The sequence below is a fragment of the Lynx rufus genome, unplaced genomic scaffold, assembly GCF_022079265.1.
Source record: "Lynx rufus isolate CCGP_SWC_20201006 ecotype Redwood Valley unplaced genomic scaffold, mLynRuf1.p SCAF_1, whole genome shotgun sequence".
Lineage (NCBI taxonomy): Eukaryota > Metazoa > Chordata > Mammalia > Carnivora > Felidae > Lynx > Lynx rufus.
In genome coordinates this window covers 85,500,853-85,523,797 of record NW_025814823.1, presented here as the reverse complement: position 1 = coordinate 85,523,797, position 22,945 = coordinate 85,500,853, and the positions used below count along the sequence as shown (strand labels likewise).

At 39.0% G+C, this 22,945-nt stretch overlaps 1 protein-coding gene across 1 annotated transcript; it reads right to left on the bottom strand.

Moving 5' to 3' along the window:
- Nucleotides 1–3,372: 3,372 nt before the first annotated feature.
- Nucleotides 3,373–22,714, bottom strand: TRIM58 (tripartite motif containing 58). The gene is made up of 6 exons (XM_047082252.1): nt 22,205–22,714; nt 18,250–18,345; nt 14,330–14,560; nt 11,542–11,564; nt 11,344–11,444; nt 3,373–7,173 (listed from the first exon to the last, which is right to left on the bottom strand). The coding sequence occupies exons 1-6, from the start codon at nt 22,625–22,627 to the stop codon at nt 6,584–6,586; spliced, it is 1,464 nt and encodes a 487-aa protein (XP_046938208.1). The 5' UTR covers nt 22,628–22,714; the 3' UTR covers nt 3,373–6,583.
- Nucleotides 22,715–22,945: the final 231 nt, after the last annotated feature.

Below are 22,945 nucleotides of genomic sequence, written 5' to 3'. Positions count from 1 at the left end.
ATAAAAGAGCAGCTCACCTGCACAAAGGGAACTATTACCTTGTAAAACAACTGCTTAACTTGTGTATTTGGCAGTGTGTGTGTACCAAAGGATAAAATACATTTGTCCCAGTAGGTGCTGGTCAAACACTGGAAATACCATTGTATCCAAATGCACCATTCTATGGCAAAAATGCCCACACTGAAACCATAAGTCAAAGAAATTGTACTTTTTTCAGTTCCTGGAAAGCAGATGGTCATATAATCAAAGATTTTAGTTTATTTACAAAGTATTTTTAAAGATTAAAGAGTTTTAAAAATTTTTAACATTTATTCATTTTTGAGAAACAGAGACAGAGCATGAATGGGGGAGGGGCAGGAAGAGGAAGACACAGATTCTGAGGAAGCAGTCTCCAGGCTCTGAGCTGTCAGCACAGAGCCCAATGTGGGGCTGGAACTCAAGCAAGGTGAAACCATGACCTGAGCCAAGGTCGGAATCTTAACCGACTGAGCCATCCAGGCATCCATATAAAGAGTTTTAAGCTCACAAAAAGTGGCTGCAATGGCAGATGATAGGGACTAGGATTGATGTTTTGATGCAGGAATGGTTCAGGCTTATATCTTCCCAAGCAAGGGATGACGTTTCCCCATCTCCCTCCTGGAAGCTGAGAACACCCTTTTCAATGTCTTTTTTTTTTCTCCCCCAAAATGAAACTCCCATCTCAGATCTCATTTTCTCATGTCTGCCTGAGAAATCTATCTTCCTTGACACCAATTCTAACATTAAAAAAAAGGGGGGGGGGAATTTGTATATTGTGTTTCTTCATATTTTGTCTCTTTAGCACTTTTACTTGTTTATCTTTTAAAATGATTTTGTATTGGTAGATTATTGCTCTATTATAGCTAAATAACATGAGTTGTGATATATGTGCTTATGTGTAGCTTTTCTCTTGGTCTGTCTGTCATAATTCATAAACTTTCCAAGAGCAAGGAGGATACTCCTCATTTTATATTTTTGTGTTCCTTTGATTCATATCATACAGCTTTTTTTAAACAAACCAAAAGATAACTGCAGATTTATGAGTTGAGTACCTAAATCCAGAAATCTACTCACCATCTTTATTTGTATGCACCAGATTCCACTAAAAGTCAGAAGTCAGAATGTACAGATCTAGGTGGAGGACCTCCATGGGATTTTACAATGCCCTCTCCATGACTACTGAGTTCACATGGGTGTTCTAGCCAGGTGTAATTCCAGATGTGGAGGAAATGAAAGCACCTCTCCTTGGCTTGGCTCATTCCTCTTTAAATGCAATTGACCACAATATTTATGCTGAGGGCAATGATAGTATGATGTAGCTCTCCTGAGGAAAGACTGGGGAGGTATTATAATGGTGGTCTTGATTCATCAACAGCCTTAAGCTCTGGGAAAACTTCTGAGCCCACAGGGGTCATTAGTACATACACTGAGGTGTGCTATAGATATCTATCACATTGTGTTCAATCTCCCATAAGGTCCAGACAAAAAATGAGTACCATGATAATTTGTCCCTTGTATAAAAAAAGATTTATTACTTCATGTAAGTAAAACTAAAGCCTCAATCCATTGTTGTTTTATAAACATAAATCCTGATGGGCCATTTGCTCCCCTGTTACCAAGAATTTTTATGTGCCTGAAAAACAATTGAGGACTAATCAGTTCCATACTACATGGAATAAGATCATGCTTTTTTTTTTCCTTTTTTCCTCCTTAGCAAAAGAATTTTGACCTTTTTTTTTTACTAAAAATTTTATATATGATGACAAAGAACTCTTTGTCTTAGTGAAAAATGTCATAAATGCATTAACTAATATACATTTTATTATTAATTTAAGGAGCTAATAGGGTGAACTATTTTGTTTAATTCATTTATTTACTTATTTATTTTTAGATCTGAAAGGAAGATGTCAGCATATATTAACTTATACCTTATAGTTTCAGAAAAAAAAAAACCTAGAGGTAATTTGAGCAGTTATTATGAAATTCTAACTTTATTAGATTGTGGATACATGACCATGTTTTTAATGCCCTTATTGAGGCAAATATGACATCATGAGGTTGGATTTTTTTTAATAATACTAAAGTAAATAGATAAATAGAAATTGAATCCATGCAATCAGCCAAGAAATATCAGAGAAAAATCAGACGAGTTTGAATCAACTAGTTAGAGAATTTATCAAAAGGATTATTTGGGTACTTTTGAGTACATATAGTTACAGAGTCAGGGAACAAAGAGGATATTTCATATAAATGAATCAATATAACTTGTAGGTTTCTAGAATGTGTATGGGATACATATTCAGACCACCTCCATTGTTCCCTCTTCCCTGTTGAACAATTCCACAGAGGGACCCAGTAGCGCACAGAAAATATGCATGGAGGGGTCCATGCTTGAAGAGCAGACAGGTTTAATAAATCCCAGCGTTCCCAATTTCTGTGCCCTTTGGGACACTAAGAGTTGAAATTACAACTCTAAATTTGCTAAGTTCTTTCTAACTCCTACTGCAGCTATTTCACTTCCTATGTCCAACCAGCCCCATATATCTCTCTCCTCCCTTTTTTCTTCATTCAGGACCTTCTTAACATGTTAGAATCATTAGCTTATTTGGTTAACTCACTTGACAAACCAGTCACCTGATTGAGGGGGTGGAGTAGGAAATTATCAAATTAGTTATTTGAATAGATTATGCAGTCTTGTTAAACTGTAAACCTAACTCTGAGAGCTATAGCTTCAGAAAAACTAGAATCTAAGGTTTGCAGTTGACTTTTGAATCATTCTTTATGATTTTAGTCATTCCTTAAAGTGACCTGGGCCAGACAAAAAGTCCAATGTATAATAACAGAGACATGCATGATGGTAAGAAGTGATGGGGAGGAGAGGAGACCCAAGATACCCTTTAGCTGTTGGAGTTGGCTCTTCTGTGAACCTCAGATCAAGAGGGTCTCATAAAGCAAGAAAGATTCAATTTAAAAAAAGGTTTTAGTCCATATAATTTTACAGAATTCTCCCCACACCCTTAGTGGGTATGAAAGGTGGCATACAGAGTGCATATGAGGTAATGCATAATTCAAAAGTGTTGGCATATTGTCATAGGGAATCAAAGCTACAGGAGGCTCAATAGGACCATACCTGGGAATGGCAAGTCATCATGTTCCTAGAATTTATTACCTTCACAAATTGATCCTTCTTTTCAAATTTTCTGTATACCTAAAAATGGATTCTACTCATTTAGCACTTGACATTAAACTTTACTGGACAGTGATTGTGTACTTATAAATAATAGTAATAATAATAAAATAATAATTATAATAGTATAATATGTTACATTTCAGAAAACACTTTTAGATCTGTGATTTAATGCTTCCCCTGAAAGTCAATCATTTATTATTCAGCAAATATGAATTGAGTGATAACCATGTACAAACCAGTATTTGAGGTGCTTGAGATATGTTGGAAATACTGTTATCAATAGACCGATATCCCTCCTTTCAGAGTGCTTACATTCCACCAATAAAAGGCAAAACAAACAAACAAAAATAAACACAATAAATAAGACAACAATATAATAGAATACATTTAGAAATTGTTAAGTACAATATTGGAAAAAAAAGGCTCCATTGGGCCTGGTAAAGGGGACTGGGAGAGTGGGTTCTGGGTGGACTCCAACGTGATTCAGACAGTTTAGTTGAACTGAGAAGTTGGATTTGAGCAGGATTAATGAAAAAAATGGGATGAGTAAAGGAGATATGTGGGAAAATGGAACCACAGGTAGAGGGCTCATCTGGGAGAAAGACCCATGGTGGGAAGTGCCTTGTCTGATGTAAACCCAGCCTAGGTGCCAGGATAGAGGGAGGAAGATAAAAACAGAAGCATGTGGAGGGACACAAAATCAGAATCAGGTAAGGAGCTGGTGTTCAGATACTCCAGGGTTTGAAGTTTTGCTGTAAAGATTATCTAAGTTGAATGGAAAGTCATTGCAAAGTACTGTCTTGGGAGCTGAAGGATAACCCAGCTGCAGCATCCATAATGGATGTGCAAAGGGCTGGAGTACAGCTAATGTTAGGAACCGAATGTAGCAACTCAGTGGAAGAGGATGGAAGTTCAGACTAGTTATAGCAGCAGAGTGGTTAGGACTGGCTAAGCTTTGTATATGTTCTGAAGGTAGAACCAAGGGTTTGCTGATGGTTTGGATGAGGGCCAAAGAAATCAAGAGAGAAGTCAACCAGATTCTTGGCTTGAGCAACTGAAAAGATGGTGTTGCTTTCCACTGAGATGGAGAAGTCTGTGTGTGTGTGTGTGTGTGTGTGCGCATGCATGCGTACATGCACACTCTCACATTCCTGTATGTTTCAGGAGAATAGGAAAAATCTTTAAATAGGATTTAAAGAAGTTTGCTGTTAGTGAACCAGAATTCCATAAAGAAGAGAAGAAACCTTTAGGAAGACGCACAAAACCTTGCAAAGTTTAGGAAACAAGGGATGAAGGCACACTTAAGTTGGCTTAATGATTGACATAAATCATAGTAAGATGCAAAGTAAGATAACAGCATTAGAGGGAAACAGTGGAAACCAGGATGTTTGCTTTCTCATAGGAACTAGTTATTCTCTGTTCACACCCTGACTATGTGGTGTTGTCCTTCTACCCATTAAGCATAAGTGAATGGGTGTTGGAACCCCCAAGGAGGTGAGATCTCACAAAAGTGACTCTGTTTCTCCTGATGTCTATGTGGAAGGGTCTCTACTGCTCTGAGTGTATTTTCTCTGCATTGACTCCTGTCATGGATCCTGGCCTTACAGTAACATCAACACTCAGGTGTTACAGTAAGTTGCCAGCTCCTGTTTAATCCCTGATGATGGGGAAACATGAGCTAAAACCCAAGGCATGAGCCTGTTCTCTACTCAAACCATGCATGGAAGAGGCCTAGGGCATTCATGGTCTATAAACTGTCACCAAGATGGAGATAAGAATACATTAATACCCCCATTTGGAAAGGAGAGATGGAGAGAGGAATTGTTTGCTTATGATCAAATATAAATATACCAAACATGAATGTATATAAATCTTTTTTAATGTAAGGATTCATCAATAAAGTTCATAGAGTCATTTGGTAATAGTTTCTGAGATCATACCATTTCTAAAATTATTATACTTCATGATAGTCCTCCAAATGTAAGAAAAACGTCTGGAAAGAAAAATATTGAAAAATTGCAGAAAGAAAACTATGTTAATAATGTTATTGGAAAGTAAGTGAAAGATTTTAGTCAAAGAGATCTCTCTGGAAGAGAAAAATACTTAAAATTCAAGGTAGAATTAAAGTGGAAGATTAAAATGTTGGCAGATTATTATCAAAATACTGTTAACTAAATTTGCCATTCATTAGTAATTGTTTGGCACTTAAACATTTGGATTTTAGCATTTGCCTCGCAATTTTTTATTAGACAGATACAGAGAAATATAACAGCAAAGTTAGCCTTCAATGATTTAAGAATTTTGTTAGGAAAGTAGAGAGTATATTTTAAAGATAAGTCAAATATTATTAGCAGATCATCATCATAATCGTCATCATCATCTTTATATTGTATTTAAGTAGAAAGTTTAATTAAAACCAATCGTATCAATCATGATCTTAAATATTTGCCATAGAATTCTAAGATCCATATCATTTTTCCACATATAGGAACCATATTAAGTAGCTGAGACCTAAAGAGAAAGGTGTTGAGGTCTTAAACTAGTAAATGGCTAAGTCAAAGAACTAGTTGCATCAGAATTTTGAGAAATTCCTACTCTAAAACATGTCTCCAAAGATAAAGGGAAAAATGGCAGTCTCAGAGGGGTATGGTGTGGTAATCAGTTATATCAGAATGAAAGAAATGGATTCCAGAATCCTCAGAAATTAGTCTCAGTACAAAGAGGATTCAAAGAGTAAATGAATGTAGTCATAGGAAAATTGAATAAAAGAAATGGTCCTGAATTTGTTAATCTAGAGAAAAATGGAAGGCTAAACAAGAAGAGGTAGAGACAGAAAAAAAAGTCAAGAGCAAGAAAGAGAAAAAGTTAGAGACGGAGACAAACACACAGAAAGAATGAGAGAAGAGAAGGGAAATAAGGAGAGGGAGATACAGAATTATAGATCTGATGCTGTATTGGACTGTTCTCCATGAATTTAGGAATTGCCATTTCTAAAAAAAAAAATGACATTTCTTATTCTCAATATATCGAAGACTTGGAACAAAAGGATATAAAAATGAATGTGAAATTATAATGAATGTATAGAAATCTTTGTTTAACACCAGGTCCATTCACTTGAAGAAAGCCTCATCAAGAAAATCTGTAGCACCACCTGGAAAGACTTGAGATTGCTGCATTTCTAAAATTATGCTCTGTAATCCTCCTCCAGATGCAAATATTTCATATTTTCTGTTTTGTCCTCATGGAAAAATGTCCATAGCAATAAGGATTAAAGTGCTGATCTAAATGGGGACATTTTGGGGCTTAGCATATTTGCATCCTCCCGATTCCACTCCAGGAAAACTTGCTAGGCATAAAATTCTCAGGAACAGAATTTTAGGAATGATCATGTCCAACATTAGAAGCAGAGTAAAGATGACCCCTGGATGCCCAATTTTCTGACTCCACATCTGTCATAGGTGGCAAGGTAAGAGGAATCGTGTCACAGATGAAAAAGTAAGGTCGGAGAATACCAGAGAACAGTTGGTTGAATGTGTAGATGTAAGACCCATTTGTTACATTGTAAAAGGAGATTTCACCTGCTTCATAGTCCAAAAAAATCCCAATGCAGTGAGGCCGTTCCAGGTGGAGGAGAGGTACAGATGGGGAGGCAAGGACCATGTACTCATTTCCTTTCAGCAGCCACATGGCCCAGACTCCGTTCTCAGGAGAGGGTGTGGTCTCCCCCTTTCTCAGCACCGTCTCTCGACAGACACCTACACCCCACTCTGCTCTTTCTCCTACCATGACCTCCCAGTAATGCCTCCCTGAGGAGAAGTTCTGCAAACCCAGGACACAGGGCCATGTATCAAATCGCTCCGGGTTGTTGGGGAGATCCCTCCACAGCTCTCCGTCCTGCACACTGCGCAGATCAGCAGTCAAGAGGAGGCTAGGATGCGCTGTGACAGGGTCCAGCTTGACATCAACTGTGGGAAGAATTTTGTGGGACATATGAAACGTCAGAAAAGACAGGTAAAAACTTAGGAAGCCACAATATTATGGATAATAGTCCATAATACTCTCCATTTCTCTCTCTATTAACTCCTAGAGAAAGTGAAATAAATATTTTACCTTGCAGGTGGCTGACTATTTTCTTCATCACTCACTTGTGTATTCCTCAGTTACCTCTACATGATTCAGAACTCATTATTGCCTCAATAAAAACATAACCATTGATAATATGACAAACCATGTGCATGGCCATTTAGATTCCTTTCATCTAAATTCAGAGCACTTGGGTGTTCTTAGGAAAATCTTCCGCATTTATTTTTTTTTCTCAAAATCCATAGGAAAATTTCATTAATTTGAAATCCACTACTTTCAAAGTTATGTTACTGTGGTAGGCAGAATTCTAAGATGAGCTCCATGACCTTCAGACCCTGGTGCTACTCTCAGGATTATGTTATGTTATTTGAAAAGAGGAAGATTATCTGAGTGGATCTAATATAATCACACAAATTCTTAAAATGGGGATCTCAGCCCTACAACTGTCAGGACTACATTATGCCTATAAACTGAATAAACTTGGGAGTGGATTCTTCCCCAGACTCTTCAGAGAAGACCAGCTTGGCCAACACTTTAATGTTGATCTTGTGAAACCATAAGAAGAAAAATTAGCTGATCCCACATGGATGTCTGATCTGTATAATTATGAGCTAATAAGCATGTGAGGTTTTAAGCAGTTAAGTCTGTGGTAATTTGTTATACACCAATAGAAAACCAATATTGATGCTGTGAAGTCCCAGTCAGATTGATGTGAAGTTTTACTTGTGCATGTGTGAAATCTCAGTGAAGAAGGAAGGATGTAAAATATTCAGTGTCTTGTCTTATAAATATTCAAAATAATAAATTTCATCAACATAGTTTTATTTTTAATATCATAATAACAAATACTATTCCAATGACCACTTCTAGCGATCTTGTGTTGAAACCCAAACCTGAGTTGGTCACATAAATAATACCTCATCTCTGCTAATGCATTTACCCACCCATAGAGTGGCCATTATCATCCCCACATTACAGCTGAGGAGACTCAGAATCAGAGCTTATGTGGTCTCTCCATATTCTAGAAGTCATAAATAACAGACTGAGACATGGTTTTCCATGGAATTGTGCTAGGTGTATTTGATGTATGTTATGTCTTTACACATTATTTCCCAGCCACCACACTTCCTTGCTCCATTTATAAGAAAATAAATCTGTGACATGGTTTCTAATATGGTCTGTCTCCAATTCCTTCCCCACCCTTCTCTGTTAGATTCAATTGCTCATCATGATATAACAACACTGTAATCAAACTGTCCGTGTCCATCTCCTCAGTGACCTCCACACTGATGAGTTCACCTTAAATTACTTCTGTGTAGCATTAATGCTGTTGAGAATACCCTTGTTCTGAAAAACCTCCTTTCTCTTTCCCAAAGGCAGCCATCATCATGCTTTCCTTCCCTCTTTTCTCCTCACTCCTTCTTGATCCCCTTTCTTGTTTTCTCCTCTTCTCCATCACTGCCATTGGAGAAACCAGTGGTCTCAGGACCTGGACCTCTTCTTTCTGTCTCAGCACACAATAGTTCTTGGGCTGGTTGGCTCATTGATTTAATTTAATTCCATTCATATGCTTACCGACTCCAAATGCATATCTCTACCTTAGACCTTTCTCCTGAAACTCCATATTTGCAAAATCATTTGCCTACCTGACATCAAACTTTTGAGATTTAATACTCATCACAAGATTGATATGCTCAAAACCCAACTCCCCTCCTTCTGCCTCACCTGCCCTTTAACCATCAATGTAAATGGCAACTTCCTTACACCAGCTCTAGAGATTTAAATCTTTGGGTCATTTCAGACTTTTCTCTTTCTCTGACAACTCACATCTAATCCAACAGCAGATCTTGCCAGCTCTACCTTCAAAATATGCTAAGATTCTGTACATACCTCAGCGCCTCCAACAGTACCACTCCGATCCAATCCACAATCTCTAATGGAATTATTGCAAAGGCTCCTAATTACTTTTCCCACATAAAGCCTTGCCCCCTTTGAATTTATTCTCAGTGAAGCATACAGAGTGAGCCTCTCAAAACATTAATATAATCATGCTATTCCTCCATTCACAGTTTTTTACTGATTTCCTGTTTACTCAAAGGTAAAGCTTCCTGCTCACAGTGACCTGCCCATACCACCCTGTGCTAATTGGTCTTGTCTTGGCCTCTCTGACTCTCCCCTTGTTAATTCTTCCCCAGCTACAGAGACCTCATAGTTCCTGAAACACATCTTCTATATTTCTATCTCAGGCATGGGCACTCATTGTTTCTATTGCCTGGAATGTTTTCTTTCAGATTAGATATCTGATGAGTTATCCCTGAAGGGGCCCTCCTTTATTGTCAAATTCAAGTTTAGATGCCCTACCCCACGAACTTCTGGCTACCCTTACCTTATATTCTGTATAATCTTCTAACATTCTGTGTATTTTGCATAATTTAAGTAAATATTTACAACACAAAGTTATGGATTTGTAGGATTTTTTGTTATTGTTCAATAACATATTTCAATACTTAGAGTAGTGACTGGCATAAATTCATTTTATTGAATTGATTCATTAATTATTTAATTCAGTAAAAGAAATGGGAATATTATGACACTGATTATGAGAGTTTAATAAATTGTAACAATTCATGCAGTTGGTATATATTAATTTTCCCATCATTAAGCAGGAGCAGGACTGGTAACATGGGTTTTCTCAATATGGGTCAAAGCTGTCTCCCTGTAAGTAGTGAAACCAGTATTTAGCCACAGTTTGTTTTCATTGCTGCATATAACGTGAATTTTAAAAAATAAATACAATGGTACCTGGGTGGCTCAGTCAGTTGAATGTTCGACTTTGACTCAGGTCATGATCTCATAATTTGTGAGTTCGAGCCCTGCATCAGGCTCTGTGCTGACAGCTAAGAGCCTGGAGCCTGTTTCAGATTCTGTGTTTTCCTGCCTCTCTGCACTTCCCCTGTTCGTGCTCTCTCTCTCTCTCTCAAAAATAAAAATAAGCATTAAAAATACACAAAATAAAAAATAAATACAAATATTGAATCTATATTGTTTTAAAGAACAGAATAATCAAATCTAATAGACAAATTTATGTCACCACAGTTATTTGTACACAGAAGTAATTGATTGAATATCATTGGCTCCTCCTCAAGTGACAAATAATAAATCAAATCCTGGGGCACCTGGGTGGCTCAATCAGTTGAGCGTCGGACTGCGGCTCAGGTCATGATCTTGTGGTCCATGAGTTCCAGCCCCCCATCGGGCTCTGTGCTGACAGCTCAGAGCCTCGAGCCTGTTTCAGATTCTGTGTCTCCTTCTCTCTGACCCTCCCCCATTCATTCTCTGTCTCTCTCTGTCTCAAAAATAAACGTTAAAAAAAAATTAAAAAAGATCAAATCTCTTATTGGATGTACCTTAAGGCTTTTATATTGGTTATTTTTCTGCTTTCAAATATCATTCATTTAGTCTTCCAAACAATAATACATTTTTCAGCATTTTATAAACAGGGAAATGAATATTCATTGGAACTAATTTTACTCAAATCACAGTTAATAAACTAAGAAACACACTTTCAAGTCTATGTTGTTCTAACTAAATGTAGCTAAAATGTGTGTTAGTACCTCTGATATTTTTTATAATTATACACATATCCCAGTTTTCTTTCTTCTGAACAAAGTGTTCTCTCCCACCCACCCTTATAACTCGGCATGGCCATGTGACTCACTTTACTTAATAAAATCTTTAGGGAAGCCAGTGTTCCACTGCAGTGTGGTTGCCTTTACAAGCAGTGCCCAAATCACCATAACCGTGCCCTTTCCCAAAGCTACCAGCAACGGAAAGGAGGTTGGGCATGGCTCCCAGAGGGAGATGAGGCGAAACAAAAGCCTCCACAATCCAGAAAGAAGCCAATGACATGATTTAAAAATAGCCCTTTACTGATTTTAGTCAGTAAACTTTGGGTTCTGTTTGTTTCTGCAGACTGACTTCTGCAGCAACACATTACAAAAACAGCCAAACCCTGGGCTCCATAGTTCTCCAAGCTCAAAGACGCAGCCTACCTTGGAACTTTCTCAACATTTCCCTCATCCCAGGGATGTGACACATTGTCTTCAGCTCCATGGGGATGTTCTCCAGTTCCACCTGTGTGACATCCTTACTTCTGAGAAGGACACAGAACCAATAATTCTCAGTAGGACTTATCAACCACCTTCCTTGTCATCTCCAAACCCATTCCCTGATTCAGAAAGTAAACATACCTGCTCAATGCTTCTCTCACACCCTGAAAGTAAAAGAGAAATACAAGCAGGTGTGAGTCAGCCCTCTGAACTGCTTTTGACAGATTGGAAACAAACTATGAACATCTCTTTAGGAATGATCAGAAATAATTAACTATGAAGATGAAAATAGAGGAGACATGAATCTCTCTTAACCAAATCCAAAACTTGGCTGTTGACTTTTCTCATGAATTTTAACATAATAGAATCAGTTTGCCTCTATTTGAATAAAATCAGACTACACAAAGTTTAGGTTAACTCCTATGATATCAACCAACTTAATTATTTTTTGAATTATTTTTTGAATTTTTTGAATCAAAATGTTTTGAATTGATAATTCTGACATTTGGATATTTTAATAGAGAAATACATTCTGGTAACTAATGTGGATGAAATGAAGGTAAAAATAGACCATAAATGTCTCCAGAATTCATTTGAGGGATGATGAAAGGTATAGACAAAAAAATATTACTCCCAATGTCTCTGTAAGAAAACCCCAAATTCCTCATTCGTTGAACCAACCTACCATAGCTACAAACTCATATGGAAGTAGGTTTACTAACTGGATAAAAAAGAAAGTCATTAACTAATAGCAACATTTTATCTCAAAGGAGATTATTTAAATAAATCACCTGCCTTAAATTTTCCTTTTCCCTCTAAAAAATACCCACGTGGTAGATAATTTTCAGAAGGCATAAACGCAGGGAAATAATTATTTTTTATGGGACTGGCAGGCTTTGGGGGGTGGGAGGGTAAAATGCTGCTTACTGGTACTGAGGAAGAAAGGCAAAGGTGGATATAACAATCAACATAAATAATTTTAGAATATATTCTCCCTAAGATTTGTACTATAAATCATTTTAACAACTTTTGGTGCTAATAAATGCTAGTTTTAAATTGTGTGTTTTGTGGGGCACCTGGGTAGCTCAGTTGGTTAAATTTCCAACTTCAGCTCAAGTCATGATTTTATGGTTGGTGAATTCAAGCCCCTCATCTGGCTCTGTGCTGACAGCTCAGAACGTGGAGCCTGCTTCAGATTCTGTCTCCCTCTCTGTACCCCTCCCCAACTTGTGCTCTCTCTCTTTCAAAAATAAATAAATGTAAAAAAAAAGTAATGGTGTGTTTTGAGATATAGTAAGATAAGATGATGAATATTATTATTGAAAATATTAAGGGCACCTGAGTGGCTCAGTCGGTTGGGCATCTGACTTCAACTCAGGTCATGATCTCACAGCTTGTGTTTTTGAGCCCTGCATCGAGCTCTGTGCTGACAGCTCATAGCCTGGAGCCTGCTTTAGATTCTGTCTCGCTCTATCTCTCTGCCCCTCCCATGCTCACACTCTGTCTCTCACACAAAAATGAATAAACATTAAAAATATATATAAAAATTAGAAAAAAGGAAAATGTTAAACTTTCTGTGTATATTTACTGTCTGAAATTCAGAAAATTAATTCCTTTCTCATACTTAGTGTGCTTACAAGGAAATGAGCATAGTAATAGTAATAATAATAATAATAAATTTTGTGTAGATACAGATATATTGAAGACAAAATGAATTAAAATAGACAAAATAAATAAAAATGCATTGTAAGTTCATTCATTCAATGACCTTCCCCAACTATGTAACCAGTGCTGTTTATTCATTGTACTTGTAAACATTATATAGATAGTTAATATGAATTTTTATTTCATGGTACTTTCAGTGTCTGGAACTAACTCAGACAAGGTGGAATCTGTGGGTCAGTGGCTAGGGATGATATGAATTACTTAGTTCAGAATATCCTGATGAGTCACTGGGGATGAGACAGAATGAAATATGCCCAGAAATCTTTGACTGCAGTAGATTCTATCATGATAATATGCGTACATTAACAACAATGACTTTCTCAGTTCACTTGGGATTTTGATGACCTCCTGGAGGGTTAAGAACAAATATTTTTTCTTGTTATTTGTGTCTCTGCTGTATAATCCCTACTGATTATAAGGAAACTGCACGAAACCCACTGAATCCCTCTTCACATTGCCTGGAATAGGCATGCAATATGGACAAGGAAATTAGTGTTTGCCATAAGATTTAACAGGAAAACTTCAAGCTGAACAAGTTAAACCATCATTCATATTTTCAGCTCTGACATTGAAATGGATTACCAAAGACTTTTGGAATTGGCCATCACTGAAATACAGCATATCATCATTGACAGATTGACTATGAAGTTTTAAGAAGTGTTTTTCATGAAGCCCCTGGGTGGCTCACAGTTAAATGTCTGACTTAGGCTCAGATCATGATCTCAAGGTTCATGAGTTTGAGCCTGGCATTGGGGTCTGTGCTGATAGCTCAGAGCCTGGAGCCTGCTACAGATTCTGTGTCTCCCTCTCTTTCTGCCCCTCCCCTGTTCTCTCGCTCTCTCTCTCTCTCTCTCTCAAAAAAAAAAAAAAGTAAATGTTAAAAAATTTAAAAAGAAGTGTTTTGCAGGAAACATAGCATAGATTGTCCATTTTCTGGTTAACCTTATAGGTAAGATACCGAATTAATTTTACTTTTTAAAAAATACTTAAACTTTTCTCTCTACTATGAACTATTTTATAGAATTGTGTAGGGTCCCTTCTCATTCTGATGCTAGGACTTCGAATTAAGGTGCCTCACACATACATTCTAGGGTGTCCTTTTGCTAAAAAGCATGAATGACTATGTGATTTGTCTCTGAAAGCGGCTATTTGTCCCTGTGGTCTGGCACTTGAGCCTCCCTGTGCCGGAGGCGCCCAGGCTTACCTCCAGCAGCCCCAGAGCTGGGCGTTGGAACCTCTCCTCCAGCTCCTCAGCCAGCTCCTTCAGAGCCCTGCTTTGCTGCCCCAGAAGGTTCTTGCTGTGCCGCAGTCTCTGCAGGGTGGCTCGCTCCTCCTCCTCCATCCTCCGCAGCTGGAGCTGCTCCTCATGGGCCAGGAAGCCACGATACTTCTCAAACTCCAGCCTGAAGCGCTGCCTCTGCATCTCCACTTTTTCCTGGAGTAACACAGGGGATCAGAGCATCAGCAGTGGGGGCACAGCGTCTGGCTTCCCCATGCAGGTATGGGACAGTGAGGCTGGAGGCAATGTCTGTGAATGAATGGGCTGCATTTTAACAACATGCAGGAACCAGAGGCCAGTAGAGTTTGAGAAGACAGTTGGATTTGGGTTCCCATTTTGCCATGGAGTTGGGTGCAAGGCACTTTTATAGGCAAGTTTTGGAGCCCCATTTTAAATATGGGGAGAGGCACCTGGGTGGCTGAGTTGGTTGAGCATCCCACTCTTGATTTCGGCTCAGGTCAGGATCTTGTACTTCATGAGTTCAAGCCCTGTGTGCTCTGCGCTGACAGCATGAAGCCTACTTGCAATTCTCTCTCTTCCCCTCCCCCACTCACTCTGTCTCTCTCAAAATAAATAAATAAACTTTATTTAAAAAAATAATAAAATAAAATATGGAGAGAGGTACCTGCATGGCTCAGTCAGTTGAACCTCTAACTCTTAATATTGTCTCAGGTCATGATCCCAGGGTGATGTGATCGAGCTTGCTGAGCATGAGGCCCGCTTAAGATTCTCTCTCTCTCTCTCTCTCTCTCTCTCTCTCTGGGCACCTGGGTGGCTCAGTCTGTTAAGCGTCCAACTTCGGCTCAGGTCATGATCTCGCGGTTCATGAAGTGGAGCCCCACATCAGGCTCTGTGCTGACAGCTCAGAACCTGGGGCCTGCTTCAGATTCTGTGTCTCCCCCCTCTCTGCCACTCCCCCCCCTCATACTCTGTCACTCAAAAATGAGTAAATGTTAAAAAAATTTAAAAAAAGAAAAAAGATGCTCTCTCTCTCCCTCTGTCCCTCTCCCCTGATTGTGCCTTCTCTCTAAGATAAAATAAAACATATGGGGCGCCTGGGTGGCACAGTCGGTTAAACGTCCGACTTCAGCCAGGTCACGATCTTGCGGTCCGTGAGTTCGAGCCCCGCATCAGGCTCTAGGCTGATGGCTCAGAGCCTGGAGCCTGTTTCCGATTCTGTGTCTCCCTCTCTCTCTGCCTCTCCCCCGTTCATGCTCTGTCTCTCTCTGTCCCAAAAATAAATAAACGTTGAAAAAAAAAAAAAAAACATAAATAAAATATGGGGAAACAGGTGTATGGTATGGGAATTAAAATTGCATATCTATTAAATTGCTGAGCAGAATGACTAGCAAGGAATAGTTGCATAATGAAGTTAAAATACATTATTATACTATACATAAAATACATTATAGATTATTACACTAGAGGGACATCTGGGTGGCTCAGTTCCTTAAGCACTGGGATCAGCTCAGGTCATGATCTCAAAGTTGGTGGGCTCAGGCCCTATGTCTGGCTCTGTGCTGACAGTGCAGAGCCTGCTTGGGATTCCCTGTCTCCTTCTCTCTCTGCCCCCCCCCCAATTGCACTCTCTCTCAAAATAAATAAATAAACTTAAACAAAAAAGAGCCTGATTTAAAAAAAAAATATTCACTAGAATGAGAACAGGGTGGAAATAACTTAAGAGCTTACAGAGACCTAGATTTGTAAATGTGAAAAAGAGTCTTAGAGAGTAGAGATGTGAATATTACTTAGTAATATTGTAATTGTGAAACCTAAGGCTAACATTCTCTGTATAGCCCAAAAGTAAATAAATGATTGTCAGGCCATTTACCGCAGAGTTGACTTCAGGAAATTAATACTGATTTCCACCCAAATCTCACATCTACATTTTTTAAATAGACCTAAGGAATATGCTTTGATGCAGCATTATTATACACAGAGACATAAATTTTATTCTCTTCATACTGATATGTGGAAAACTAGCTTTAAACTGAGTATAGGTGGCAAGTTAACCTCCCACAGTCTCTCATTTTGGATTCCCAGGCTCATTGCTAAACATTATAATGCCTTGGTTTGATTAAAGGGCATAAGCTATCACTTTTTATTTTATTTTTTAATTATCATTATTATGTTAGAGACAGAGAGCACAAGTTGGGGAGCAGAGCAGAGAGAGAGGGAGGGAGAGAGACTTGGATTATTAGCCCATAAAGAACAAAAATTATCATTAAGTATTTAACTACATGTAACTACATACATTAACTATATATTGCATAGCAATAGAAAAAGATAAGACTCAACACAGAAGAAAAATGTAGCCTAAATGGTCCTTATGGAAATATCTGTCTGAGGATAGTGTATAAAACAAAAATTTTAAGAAAAGAGTAAGGAAAGAATTAGAAAAATATAGGAGCACCTAATGGCTCAGTCCATTAAGCCTTTGACTCTTGATTTCATTCAGCTCAAGTCATGATCTCACAATTTGTGAGTTCAAGCCCCACGTTGGGCTCATCACCATGCTGACAGTACAGAGCTTGCTTGAGATTCTCTCTCTACCTCTCTTTCTGCCCCTCCCCACTCTGGTGTGCATTCATGTGCTTGCTCTTTCTCTCTCTCTCTCTCTCTCTCAAAATAAATAACCTTAAAAATATAATTAGAAACATTATAGAATATGATCACAGAATAAGGGTTATTTGGAGACAGACAAATAATAGAAATACTCTATAAAATAAATCCTATATATGTTATATATTATTTACATATAACTTCTATGTATAGTTTCTCAATCTTGACCCTAATGATATCTTACCAGACTATTCTTTATTATGAGTTTCACATTAAATTTTTTTTTTTTTTTAAAATGGGGCACCTGAGTGGCTCAGTCGGTTAAGCATCCGACTTCAGCTCAGGTCATGATCTCAAGGTTAGTGGGTTTGAGACCTGCATAGGTTCTGTGCTGACAGCTCACAGCCTGGCACCTGCTTCATATTCTGTGTCTCCCTCTTTCTCTGCCCATCCCCCACTCACGATGTATCTCTCTCTCAAAAATAAATAAACATTAAATTTATTTTTTTAATTATGAGCTTCCATGGGCTGTCCTGTGCTTTGTATGGTGTTTAGCAGCATGCTTACCCTTCACGCATGAAATTCCAGTAGCAAGCCCACTCCCCCCCGCCAAATTGTGAGAACCAAAAATATCTACATATATTGTAAAATATCCTTTAGAGGGCAAAATCACTGCAGATTGAAATCACTGTGTGTGGTGTGTGTGTATGCATGTGTGTGTGTATGAAGAGTTAAGTGAAAAAACTGATGAACTGTAAAAAAAAAAGATATATATATGAATTACTGAAAAGAGGTGAAAGTTCACATTATCTTCCTATCTGTAAGATGATCACTATTAGCTATATTTCATATCTATCAATGCTGCGAAGTATTTATTATGCCATTCATCCTATACACACACACACACACACACACATATATATATATATATATATATACATATACACACACAAATACATATATTTTAAACTAGTGATGATAGTATGAGACTCTTTTCTAGGTATTAGGAATAGAGCAGTAAATTATAGTAAGATTAAGATCAGTAAAACTATCTATTTACAATTTGGATTGGGGTACTATTAATAGAGATAAAAAGAACACGCATACATGATGTAATTTGCGGGTATGGGATGACCCAGGATGACACTGAGATGTTTCCCAAGAGCAAGTATATAAATGGAACAAAAGTACTGGAGCAGGGAAAATGGTTGAACAGTAATTTAATGACCCAAACTTGGATCTTTCAGAAAAGCAAGCCTCCTGAAGTTCCAAGAATCTCTTACCTTCCAAATGATAGTTTTCTTCCCCACATTGACCTCCTGAGTCAAGGCCTCCTCCATCTTCTTTCTTACCATTTCCAGGGCCCTCTGGAGCTTTACCTGTTTGGAAAGATACACTGAACCCATTGTATATGCCCTATTTCAGTACCTGGCATCAACTAGGTTAACCAGGAAATACAAAGATCAATTAAAACAGGCTTTAGTGAGCACATAAAAATGTTTAACCTCATTAAGGATTAAGTAAAATATAAATATATTTTTAAGTATTAATGCCAGGTATAATTAAAGGTTTATCTAAATATATGTTCATTGCAGCAAAATTTAAAATAGTAGGACTCTCTTTCCTTTGGGCTGTGGACATACCATCCATATTGCAGAAGATCTTGAAGCTTAGGGGCCACATGAGCCACAGCCATGGCTGCACTGGGAAGCACAGAAGCACCCAGGAGGCCAGGGTAATGCTGGCCTCATGAATCACCATAGTTATCAACTAACCTCCACAAATATTGCCCAGGTTACTTTGGAAAAGGTGATATAAGTGAGACATTACCACTTAAAGAGGAACCAAAGTGTCTGCTCTACTGTTAGCCTTGATAAACAGTGGACACGTCAGTGAGCAGACACCGGGAAATGCTGTGAGAAACAAGACTGGAGCTGCCCCTATCATTGATGTGGTATGATCCAGCTACTACAAAGTTTGGGGAAACAGAAAGGTCCCAATACAGTCTGTTATGGAGAAGGTCAAATTCCTCAGCAGAAGAGCTGAGAAGAAGATTAAGGGTGTGGTGATGGGGTGTTGGGAGTTTGCATCCTGGTAGCTTGAAATGCTAACAAGTGCTTTTCAAAATAAATTAAGTAAGTAATAAAATAAAATGAAATAAAATAAACAAAATAGTAGAATTGTAACTTCAAGTGTCAACAATAAGAGAGTGAGAAAAATATATTTTATATTAACATGATGGAACTAAAATAGTGTGTTGCAAAATACTGAATGACAAGAAATATTCACAATTATAAAATAAATTGAAATAAGTGTATTTTATATAATATGCCACCAATTTTGGGAAAAAAAATACTTGCAATGGATATATAAAAACTAGTTAGCATCAAATGTTCAGTAGACAAAATTGCATCTTAATTAGTGCTTGGTTGAAAGTGTATACCTTTTTTTTTTTAATAATCTGATTTAACATTTACTTATTTTGAGAGAGACAGACAGAGTGAGCAGGAGAGGGACAGACAGAGAGGGAGAGAAAGAATCCAAAGCAGGCTCCGCACTGACAGTAGAGAGCCCAATGTGGGGCTTGAGCTCATGAACTGTGAGATCATGACCTGAGCCGAAGTTGGATGCTCATCTGACTAAGCCACCCAGGCACCCCAAAAGTGATGTTATTCCTTGTATCTATATATTTAAACTTCTTAAAATTATTTATTGATTTATAATAAGAAAATTGTTTATTATTATTTGGTCAACTGAAACCTTGCAAATTACTAATGCTTAAATGAAAAGAAAATAGAGAATGTCATAAATCTTATGAGGAATTAACAAAAAAAACAGAAACTATATCTCCTTTCAACCACTGCTAGAAATAAACATACATTTTATCTACAGAGAACACCCATAAAGATACGCAATATGCATATTTTTAAATTTGTCCCAAGTCATTCAATAAATCTTAGGAAAAATGGGGGGGGGGACTCTTTCTAAAGCCATTTAATAAGTCTTAAACAACAATTGACTTTAAAAAGAAACTTCTATAATCTTATCCATAGCGCTCTACATAAACTAGCAGTAGAATTTATGGAAACGTTTGACAAGATGGGGGAAGTGGCATTGGTTTTAGTGTTTGCAAGAAATAGAACTGTGACACTTAGAGGAAAGCTCCCTTGGGCAGAAGAAACTGTGAGCAAAAGCAAGGAGGGGAAAAAGATGTGGCCTGTTTGGGGACCACAGTGATCAGGCTGGTTTTGTTGGACCTCATGGTTGGTTAAGACAAGAACTGTGGAAACAGAAGTTGGGGCCCTAGAAAGTCTTGACTGACAGGTGAAGGAGTTTAAAAGATATTTATCTGGCATTTAATTAAGGACTACTGAAATATAAGGAACTTCTTGAGACATATTACATGCAATCAAGTTAGATTGAGGTAACTTCTGGATAAAAAGAAAGCAGGGACAACATGCTTTAAAAGTGTAGGTAGAAAGTAGCTGGCACCTGAATTTTGTAGATGACAACAACAAAAAACAAACAAACAAACAAACAAACAAACAAACAAAAAACTAAGAGATATTTCTAGGTGTGTCAACAAGGAAGTTGAGGTAAGAAATGTCTCAAAACCTTAATTTAAAACAAAGTTAAGGGGCACCTGAATGGGTCAATCGGTTAATCATTCAACTTTGGCTCAGGTCAAGATCTCAGGTTCCTGAGTTTGAGCCCTGAGTCAGCTCTGTGCTGACAGCTCAGAGCCAGGAGCCTGTTTCAGATTCTCTGTCTCCCTGTCTCTCTGCCCCTCCCCTGCTCATGCTCTGTCTGTCTCTCTCTCAAAAATAAACATTAAGAAAATTTAAAAAGTAAAACAAAATTAAAATAATAACATTATTATTATTTTAGAAATTCAATGTTTGCAAATTATTTCATTGTGATAGTATTCAGTTAGACATGTCAGTAGATTAAAGATGACTTTGATCTCCTTTGTGGTAGTAGCTGTTCCAGATGTTGGGAATTTAAACATGATCAGATGGGGTGCCTGGGTGGCTCAGTCAGTTAGGCATCCGACTTCGGCTCAGATCATGATCTCACTGTTTGTAAGTTTGAGCCCTGCATCAAGGCTCTGAGCTGACAACACAGATCCTCCAGGCTCCAGCACAGAGCCTGGAGCTGTTTCAGATCCTCTGTCCCCTCTCTCTCTCTGTCCCTCCTCTGCTCTCTCTCTCTCTCTTTTTCTCAGTTCCTCCCTCAAAAATAAATAAGCATTAAAAAAAAAGACATGATCAGGATATGTCAAAGAACTCTTGAAGAGCATCAGTAGGGAAAATTCTGTTAGAGTTTCACAGATGCCACTTTGAGAGCCAAATACTCCAATACGAGTCCTGTCTGCATTGAGGATGCTCACATCATCAGCTGCCAAATAGGTGTTGAAGAGAGACTGGCCTGTGTGCTTACCTACTGGACTCTTACGTCAGGGTACACATGCATCTGCAGACTTTACAAGTGATCAGAGCTGTGTACTCACAGACACTATTCTTAACAAGTGTCCAAACCCTGGCATTGTTTTGGTGACAATATTAATCAACATAGAAGCATTATGAAAAAGCAAGGCATTATACAACTGGGAGTTATTAAGAAGTATTTAAAATAAAGACACACACCTGTAACCAAGAACCAATTGGATAACACAACCCTCCACACCAGAGGTCTTGCTGTTGGAACCAGAATGTCAGCATCAGCAAGAATAAAACCAAGAGAAGGGGCACCTGGGTGGCTCAGTCAGTTGAGCATCCAACTCTTGACTTGGCTCAGGTCATGATCTGAAGGCCTATGGGTTTGAGCCCCACTAGGGGCTCTGCACTAAGCCTGCTTGGGATTCTCTCCCTTTCTCTCTGCCATCTCCCCTGCTCTCTCTCTCAAAATAAATAAACTTTAAAAAAAAAAAGATGAAACTAAAAAGCTAGGGAAGGCTTCATGGGAAAAGGGACAGTCTAAAATAAGGGTGCATTTGAACTCCTGAATAGAGGTCCCAAAAGGGGGTTACTATAAGGCAAGGAGACCGAACTTGAATGTGGGCTGTGAGAGACAGGATGTGGGAAGGGCACAGATCAGGATAGTATCATGTGGGTTTGTCCCTAGGGTTTGTCACTAACACCTGTGGCTCAGTCCGCTCGGATGTCTGGGCCGCATTTGCAGACTCGCAGTGGGGGCCTCTCCACGTGTGCTTTGCAGGGTGCGCACAGGGACTCTCACCTGGTAACACCGAGCTGCCTCTTGCAGAGGCATGGTGTGGTGACTCCTGTGTTCAGCAGTCGTGTCACAGACCCAGCACAGTGCCTCCTGGTCCACTTCGCAGAAGAGGGTCAGTTCCTCGCAGTGCTGCGCACACAGGCGCACTCCCACCGGCCCCGCGCCAAGCCCCAGCTGCCGCACGCTGTCCACCAGGCTGGCCAGCTGCCGGTTGGGCCGAAAGCTCTCCAGCCCAAAGGGGCCCCGGCACTGCGGGCAGGCATAGAGGCCGCCCTGAGCGCTGTCAGACTTCTCACAGAACTCCGAGATGCACCTGAGGCAGAAGCTGTGGCCACAGGCCACGCTGACCGGATCCTGAAGGAAATCCAGACACACCGGGCACCTAGCCTCCTCGCGCAACCGCTCCCCAGGTGCCCCAGAGGCCATGGCAGGCTGGAAGTCGCCTGGCCCCGCTGATAGCAGCGCTCTCTTCCCCAGCTGCGCACGCTATCTGGGCCAGTGCTCTGGCACAGAAGGGAGGGACTCTACAGCGTCAGAAGATGCAGGCCCAGGAAGGGTTTTATCCACTGGCTCCGCTCCAAGAGTCCAAACCAGCCACTCCCTGGGAAAAGTCATAGCTCAGACAACCCTCAGTTACAATGATAAAATTAACATTTTAAAATAGTGTTTAATAATGTTAACCCTGGCCTCCTGGGAAACTGAACATTTCTAACGGAATCCCTCACACTGTACCTTAATGGAGCC